Source organism: Cyrtonyx montezumae, unplaced genomic scaffold (assembly GCF_038088225.1).
Source record: "Cyrtonyx montezumae isolate F1298 unplaced genomic scaffold, pur_monq_1.0 scaffold_11, whole genome shotgun sequence".
NCBI classification, from domain to species: domain Eukaryota; kingdom Metazoa; phylum Chordata; class Aves; order Galliformes; family Odontophoridae; genus Cyrtonyx; species Cyrtonyx montezumae.
The window spans coordinates 12,060,091-12,068,629 of NW_027071837.1; the positions used below are offsets into that span (position 1 = coordinate 12,060,091).

An 8,539-nucleotide genomic window follows, 5' to 3' on the forward strand; every position below is an offset into this window, starting at 1 on the left:
TTTGCCAAATGTTTATAATAACTGTGTTAATCCAAGAGCTACATTAACAAATAAATAGAATCTACTGTGCTACAGCATTCAGACACATATCAATGGTTTTTAATGAATTGCTTCGTGAGGTCTTCAGCATTTTTAAGGAAAAAAAAGACATAATAATGAAGCAATTTTTACCCCTTCCTTTGGATCCGTGTGAAGCCCTCCACCCGCATGCCCATGCCAACACGTTCTCTTCTCTATCAGCTGCAGGCTGGGGGAAATCTGTGTGAAGAAGAAAAGTTAATTTGCAAGAACCTCACGAAACATGCATTTATAAGCCAACAGAAGGAACAACTGTAAGTCTGTTTTTCTCCCCTTACCCTCCAACTGAATCAGCCTGCATTAATAAAAGATCCTGCCTCAGAAGCCTTGTCTTGCTTAAGGAAACAAAAGAACTATAAATCTAGCTGTATAGCAAAGAAAATGTTCCAAGCAGCCAGAAGGTAAAGAAAACAGTCTTAAAATTTTAAGTTAAAATGACACTTACAACTAAGAAGTAGAACAAAGAACACTGAAAAGAAGTTAAAAGTTCTGGAAGATAAATGTACTTGGGACATGCTAATAAATAAAGTGTGACATACTTAAGCAATAATCCTCTCTTCGTGTACAAAAATAACAAATCCACTGAGGGGTTAAAATAAAGAGAGAAACTTGCTTCCCACTTCTTTCCTATCAGGCTGAGATTGGCTTACTGGTACTGTGTGACAGATAAAAGTCCACACAGTCCATTGCCCCAGCTGCAATTTGGAAAAGCACGTACAGGTGCAGTTACAATGCAAACCTGCTTTGTAGAACAAATGCTCCCTTCTCCAACCACATGAGTAAGATGACTTGCCAAATAAACACAGAAGAAAAAAAAAGAATTTATTACTGCAAGTAGATGCACTGGAAAGAACAACAATTTGCTACTACTCTGATTTCAACATGCTTGCCACAAACAGTAGCTGTGTTAAAGTTTATCAGAAGAGGCTGCATTTCATCCAGAAGATTTGCTAAGTGTTTTCAACTTCCCTTCAGTAAAACTTATTTATGAGCTCTTTAGGAACACCATTGTATAGACACGATGTGACACCAGAGCTTGGAGCTTCCCAAAGCTAAGTTTCATGTTTTTTATATTTTAAAGAACACTTCAAAGATTATTTCACACAGCCAAAAGACTCAAAAGATTTTAGCTTAAGTGTGTTCTGCAAGCGTTGTTCTGTTGTTCTAATAGTAATAAAAAAGGACAGATACATTTGAACATCATTCAAGCCAAGTACACTACTTGGAAATGCACCATAATTATTCCACTAGCCCATTAAAAAAAATGAATCTTATGTTTACATTAGCACTAAAGCAAGCAGACTTCACAAGAATAAGAGCCTGACATCCTGGTGCTCACAACGATGAGAATAAATTTGCAAAGTATCTTGAAATTTCACAATGTAAGCAGGATTTTGAAGTAATAAAGCCTGACATAGTCATGGAAAACTCACAGCTTTCTAGGACTGGGATTTTATGTGCCTGGCAGCATGAATTTAAGTAAGTTTTGTGCATTTATAAGAATTCTTTATAATGCACTGTATTACCATTTGTTTTAAGGGATTCAAAAAGTCTGAGGGAAACGCAGAAGTCTGAAGCTTCAAGGCTTATTCCTTTCAAGAGGCAGAAACACAACTTCCATTTAAATTGCTGTACTTCAAAATTGAAAGGGTTGTGGGGAAGGGAGAATATGGAAAGACTCTCCAAGAATTTCCTCCTCCCCATGAGCAGGAAGAGAAATTTCTACCCACCTCTGATATCTCCAATAAGGGCCTGGAATGACCTCCCATCAGACTCTGCCATGATCTTTGCTTGCGGATAGGTGGAATCTGCAGAACGAAGAGAAGAATAAAAAAAATGTAATGGAGCAAAGCACAATATGCATTTCACATTCAGATGATATTCATCTGGTTTAAGTAAACAAGCAGAACATGGTAACAAGGCAGATGGTTTTCTTTTTTTGACAACTGGCCACAGGAAAAGAGAATGAGAACTCGTGGAGAGCTGCTGTAAAATAAATTGCATGCAACCATCAAAAATTCTACGCGACAATTAAGCTTCCCCTTCTCTTAATACTCAGTCCCATCAGACTTCACTTCTTTTGCATCCAAGTCCTCAAATTTTTCTTTTCCTCTCTTTTTAAATCTTCTCCCAGGTTGTCCTCTGACTTCTTTAAATATTCTTTTGTTCTATTTTACACATTGAATTGTTACGCTTATAGGTCCTGCCCTTCACAGCTCAGCTGACACCACAAGGCTAATCACAGCTGCAGCTCTTCCCTGGGATGCATTAGGACCACAAGAAATCACAAGCTGGCTGATGGCAGGAGCAACTCACTTTCTGCAGAAGTTTCTAAGAACCATTTATTTTCCCCAGACAGGATAACTGACAGTGCTTCCCAATGGGAGAAAACAAGGACCTCTCCGTTTTTATTAACAATTAACTTCATTAACAACAAAGACTCCACAATGTCCTTGACACATTCACTATTCAATCTTTTACTGCTCTGTTCCAACATTAACCACAAACCTCGCAGATAAAAAAAAACACACACATGCACACACACAAACCCAGCAAAAACTGCTCATCACCTCAAGGCAAAGGACAAATGTCACCGCACAGGACATGCTTATTTCCAACACCTCAATTCTACAGCAACACACGCAGGAAGAGCAAACATCAGAACTGCACACTGTACACTTAACAGAGCTCACTGGCCTAAGTGAACTGCCCTGATGCTTCCCAGACCACTGCTGAATTAAGGAGCTGCATCTGCAGGCAGTTCATTGTAGATAACCTTGTCACTTGCTGTCAACACAGTCGATTCCTTCTAAGCAAACACACTCTCCACATGAACAGTGACAGCTTCATAAACAGAAACATAATGGAAGGAGACAAGGGATTCAACCTCACCACGTCCCAGTTTACTGTAAATGAATGTAATTGCTACAAAGGCACAGTTATTTCAGATAAAGCCCCCACCAACACACAAGAGGAGGATTAAGCAGCAACCACCACTATGGCACGTGACAACAACCTGGGACCCAACACCAAACAATGCTGCACAACCAATGCAAAAGCAGCAGCATCCTCAAATTCAGCAAAGGCCATTACAGTATGCAGGCAGGACACTCACATACTTGGTGTCTTTATGCCAGCATTTATACTTCTTTAAGCAAGCAAATAAAGGGCTGCTGAAACACCAAGCCACAGACAAGGTTAGGGGCTGATGAACCAACTGCTCACTGCTATGCTTTGGCTTCTCTTAAGACAACACAGCTGGAACCTCTCCTGAGCAGTATCATTCTGTCCTGCCTGGCTTTGCAAGAAAAAGAATATATTAATCCTAAGTATTATCAAGCTTGATAACTCAGAATGCATTTCTGTTGCTGTATATTCCTAATACATGGGAACAGACAACTGACACCCCAACAGTTATTGGAAAGAAGCTAAGCACTGTTCTTTGAGAACTACTAAGACACCGCAACAACGTTTTACTAATAATTTATACCCTGTGACAAATCTACAAGTTTTCTTTTGATGGAAGTACAGGAGAAACATTACAGTAACAATTTCTATGGAAACAGCAACAGACCTATATCAATTGCTGCATCAGGAAAACCAAGACCCAACAAAGAAATCAAGAACTGAACACTGACAAGGAGAGCAACTCACTCCAACGGTAAGACCTCCATCCGTCACAGCATTACTAATGAAACAGAAGCAAGGCTGAAGGTTACACTCTTACTCTCCATACACCCCACAAGCAGACTTAGCACTCCTCTGTCCCTCCCTGCAACTCCAGCCCAATAAATTCAGACTGTGAAGAAAAGGCATGCTTGGCCCTTATTGCCACAGACAGCAGTCCCACCTCAGAGCTCCATCCCAGCACAAGCCCTGCTGATTTCAGCAGTCATGGAACTACGTGGGGTACCTTAATTCTGGCGCTTTCTAACTCTGCACCATTATGTTCCCTTAATGTGTTTTTGGATGTGACTGTATACTCTAAAGGATGAAACAGATGCCTAGTACTGATTGCACATAAAAGTCGTATTGCTAAAGTGTCATGACTGTTGGTGGTAGTTTCAATACTATCAATGCAAACAAACAGCAGGGATCAAACACACTCACACAAGGTTAAACCCACACTTATGAGCTTCTCTGTGGAGCACATAATGTACTATGTTAATCTAACAAATTCTTTTTTTTTTTTGTGAACTGTAACAGAAAAGTGAAGGTAGGATACAAGAACTTGTGCAGTACTCACATCCCAGTGTTATCAGTTATACACAGCAAGAAAGGAAGAGATGAACAGCAGAGGAAAACAACAAAAGATGAAAATACCCTGGTAGGCAGAATACATTACCTTTACAAATATGAACTAAACCATTACCAGCATGAGCAATATAAACTTAACTAAAGATGCACCTAACACTGTGCATCTGCTCTGTACATGTATCCAAAACAATTGAAGCAACCTTCAGATGTTCCCCCATAACTTCACCTTACTAACAGGCACACACACGTTTGAGTAAAGCAGATCTCTGCAGCAGAAGACCCACAGAGCACCACGCCATGCAGCCCAACTCACACCACTGCAACTTCCACTCCAGCCCTGTGCACTCCGTGCCCCCCCAGGATCCCTCACATGAGCATCACATCCAGCTGTCAGATTCCCAACTGTTCCCTTTCATAATACAGCCTTCCTTGCAACAGTTTTCAGTATAATGAGGTACCTGCTTTTACAGGCAGAAATATGGGATCACTGATCTGCTCAGAAGCAGTACTTACTCTATAAAGGGATTTGCAAATCCAAAGAACTTTGCTATTCTGTCTCACCAGGCATACATCTAGGATGAAAGAGGCTGCTGAAAAGACCTCATAACAAAGCTGAATCTTCAAGAAATTAATTTCTGGTCTTGCTGTGTTTATTTACAATGATATACACTCTGCTCAACAGAGAACGGAGACTGCTGAATAATTCCCATGCATTAAGTTTGGTAACTGCACCATCAGAAAACCAAATTTAGCAATGATGTCAAGACAACAAGCATCAGTAGAACTTCACACGATCAGGCTTCAGGCAAATAAGTAAATTTAATCAAAATACCTGCAACTCCTTACAAGTACTTTCAGAGCAAGGGATGTCGCTCACTTGTGCATAAGAGCACACTATCGCGTGCCACACAGCAGGCTGGAAGGCCAAGATAGAGCAAGGAAAAGAAAAAAAAAGGCTCTTTTACTTTCTGCTGTTTCCCTTCACAACAGTTTCCCAAGCATGGTTTTTACAGTGCTGAAGTTCTCTCTGAAAGAAGCTACTCATATATTTCTTGACCTAGGCAGATGCATGTTAAAATAGTTATCCTCACTTAAATGCTGTTGGGTCTTTTCAGTCAAACATTATTTTTCCCCATTAAAGCATTTATTTTGGATGCAGGCAAACCCCACTACAAAAACAAGGAAAACAAGGTTCCTAGAAAGCATAATGGTCACATCAGGTTGCTTTTCAAAGCCCAAAATAGGGCAGTTCTCCCCAGTACTGCTCAGCAGAGGGCTGATGTTCAGAACAGGAGGTTTGACACCTTGAACCACTGGAAGGCAACAGGAAGGAACTACATTTATGGATATATACATTTATCTCAACAGCAAATTGAGGCTGTCAGTGCTGCACAACACTGACAACATCCATACAGTTCCACAGTATTTATGACATCTGCTTTGCCACTCCACACACTCAGCTGTTTTCCTCTCCAGGACATGAAGGTCACATGTCCTATCACACAGGAAAGCGAGGCTGATCGAACTGCTGGAGAACAGGGGGAGGGCAGAAGGATGTGGATTATCAACAGCATCCAAACAAGTCTGCTACATTTGAATATTAACAGGTTGGGTTGTAAGCATTTATGTCACCTTTACTGCCCTTTGATACATTCAGCGAGCTACTGCAAGAGCTAACCCATACCTGACACCTACAACAGAGCAATAAACGTCACAGAGGAGCTGTTACACACACTAAAAATATATATACCATATGTATATGGTATATGCACATTTCACATGAAAACTAAAATATTCAAAGGACTAAAATAAGAAGTTACACACATCACAATGCTTACACTGCTATTTGCTCCTTATGACTTTCAGCATTTCTAGGAATACCAGACAACACTGAGTACCAAGATATCAAAATACGTGGGAAAATACTTGCTGTGCATCAGCACCAGCTTCTCACCTCACACAAGTGTCAATACTAAAAGCCACACAAATTTACTAGCTCAGTCCCGTATCTTTCTTCTTCTAAGTAACGTAAACTTGATTGCCATCTGCAGCAGAATTCTGCCTGTCAGAGGCAATAAATCAGGGTGACAATGAGAGTTTGTCAAAAATAGCAGTACTCTTGGAAGGATAAAAGGCTTAAGGTTATTATCAAGCAGAACTAATAGCTATCTGAGAATTTATGGAAAGTTAATTCATTTGAGCTCTGAGATGCACTTCCTTCACTCGCTTTGAAAAACACGTATGAATTATTGAAAGCTGGACTCATTCAATTTGAGATCTGTACTCAATTCTTTACTTGCAATCAAAATCATTCACTGGAACATGCTGACAGAAAGAATTCCAATTTGCACCTTCGTTACAAGTGCTCGTCTTCAGCATGAAGTTCATAACATCCAAAGATGGCTGTGGCAACCCCCAGCATAGGAACACTGACAAACTTGTTGCGTGCCCCTCTGTCATTAGAGAAGATGGGATGCTGCTCTGGTACTAACACGATGGAACCACATTTTTAATAAGAATTTTGAGGAAAGAAATGGTTTAGACTATGGAAGTTGATCTGTTGCTCACATTCAACTTAATTCCTGTGCTGGAAGCACACTACAGAGTGCTTTACTTCTAAAAAGTTAAACTACGAGAAGTGTGGGAACAGGATTACTGCCCATGCACTGAGGAGCAGATGGGGTAAGAAAGGATAAATGGGAATAACAAAGGGAAGACTGCTCCAAAATATAAGAGAAAAACAACGCAAGCAAACATAGACTGAACGGTTTCAACCTCTGGCAAACGAGCAGTTAACTACGAAACTGTTCCCTTCACGCACGTCTTTTAGCTCCACGTTTAAATGCTGAAACTAAAAGCCAGCCGATCACAAAACCGACGTCAGACTCCAAAGCGAAGCCTTACCTTCCCAATTTAACATTACCAGCTACTTCCCTATGAAAACGGGCCTACGCATCAGGACAGCAACTCCTCGCGAGCAAGCAAGCTGCGGAACCGCTGCGGAGAGGCCGTAACGCACGCGCCTTAGGACGGCAGCGGGCACTCGGACACCAAGGGTCCGTCCCGGGGACCTCAGCCACCGCACTGCCCAGCCAGCACCGCTCCCCCGGCAGACAAAGCTCGCTGCAAAGCAACAACCACACACCAGCCATGTTTAAACGAGGCAAGCGGCAGCAGTAAGGGCCAGGCTGGCCCCGGGGGGCAGCGCCGCGGCGCGGTCCGCGTCCCCGCACACGCGCTTTCTGAGCGCTCTTCCGCGGGGCACGGGACAGCGAGCCGACCCCCGACGGCGGCTGCGGCGCCCTCTGCGCCCAAACCCTCCCGGCCCGGCCCGGCCCGGCCCCACGCACCGTTCCCCGCCGCCGCCGCCCGCTCCCCGCGAACCAGCCGTGTGCGCAGGCGGCGGCCGCCGGAGGCCTCAGCAGAGCGACGGCGAGGAGCAGCCGGCGCGGGCAGCAGGCCGCCAGCGGCACCATGTTGGCAGCGGAGCGCGGGGGGTTGTGGGGCGGCGGCGGAGCGCGGGGAGGAGCGGGGCGGAGCGGCGGTACCCGACGGGGCGCGCTCCCGCCCGGCACGGCCGTGCACGACGGCTGGAGCGTGGCCGGCGCGCGGAGCCGCGAGGAGGGCGGGAATGTGAGCGGCTTGTTTTAGTCGCGTAGAGATTTCTTCAGAGCCAACGGAGCTCGAGTGCCGGTGCTGCTGCCGCCCTGAGGGAGAGCGGTAAGCTCCTCTGTGGGGGAGAAAGGCAGAAAGAGAGGAGCAGGACAGCTGGCTTTACGCTGGTTTGTAACGAGGCAGGCTTTTGTCTGCCCGCGCCTTGATACGCAGCTTTGCTCCCGATCAGGATTCGCTTTAAACGGCCGAGGCGGCGTTCCCGTGTCACTAGGCTGTCACCTCCCGGCAGAGCCCAGCCTGAGCAGTGCCGCCCAGCGGCATCACTCGCACAGACGAGCCCCGCTCGGCTCCCAGGCGCCTCGATGCGCTGCTCGACGCGGCAGCCGGGGCGGGACGTCCCCAGGTGAGGGACCAGACCTTGTCTGGGACGAACAGCACAGCCAGCGCACGCTGACCACCGCTGCATTTACAGCGATGTCCAATTTCTTCTGCTATTGCTGAGATAGCCTTGATACGTCCAGCAGACGCGGTGTGTTCTGGATGGAGCTGCACTCAGCTGTGATATGCGCCCAGTGTGTTTTACTGTGGG

At 44.7% G+C, this 8,539-nt stretch overlaps 1 protein-coding gene across 2 annotated transcripts in view; it reads right to left on the bottom strand.

The window, feature by feature from the left end:
* The window catches only part of ABCB7 (ATP binding cassette subfamily B member 7), a 32,374-nt gene extending 24,563 nt beyond the window's left edge, over nt 1-7,811 (bottom strand). The window contains exons 1-3 of one of the 2 annotated variants that reach the window (XM_065729575.1): nt 7,686-7,811; nt 1,809-1,886; nt 172-258 (exon numbers count right to left, since the gene is read on the bottom strand). In XM_065729575.1, the coding sequence (XP_065585647.1) occupies nt 172-258; nt 1,809-1,886; nt 7,686-7,811 (291 nt within the window). Of the gene's footprint in view, nt 1-171; nt 259-1,808; nt 1,887-5,550; nt 5,696-7,685 lie in introns of those variants that run through there. The other variant, XM_065729574.1, reaches the window with a different exon arrangement.
* Nucleotides 7,812-8,539: the final 728 nt, after the last annotated feature.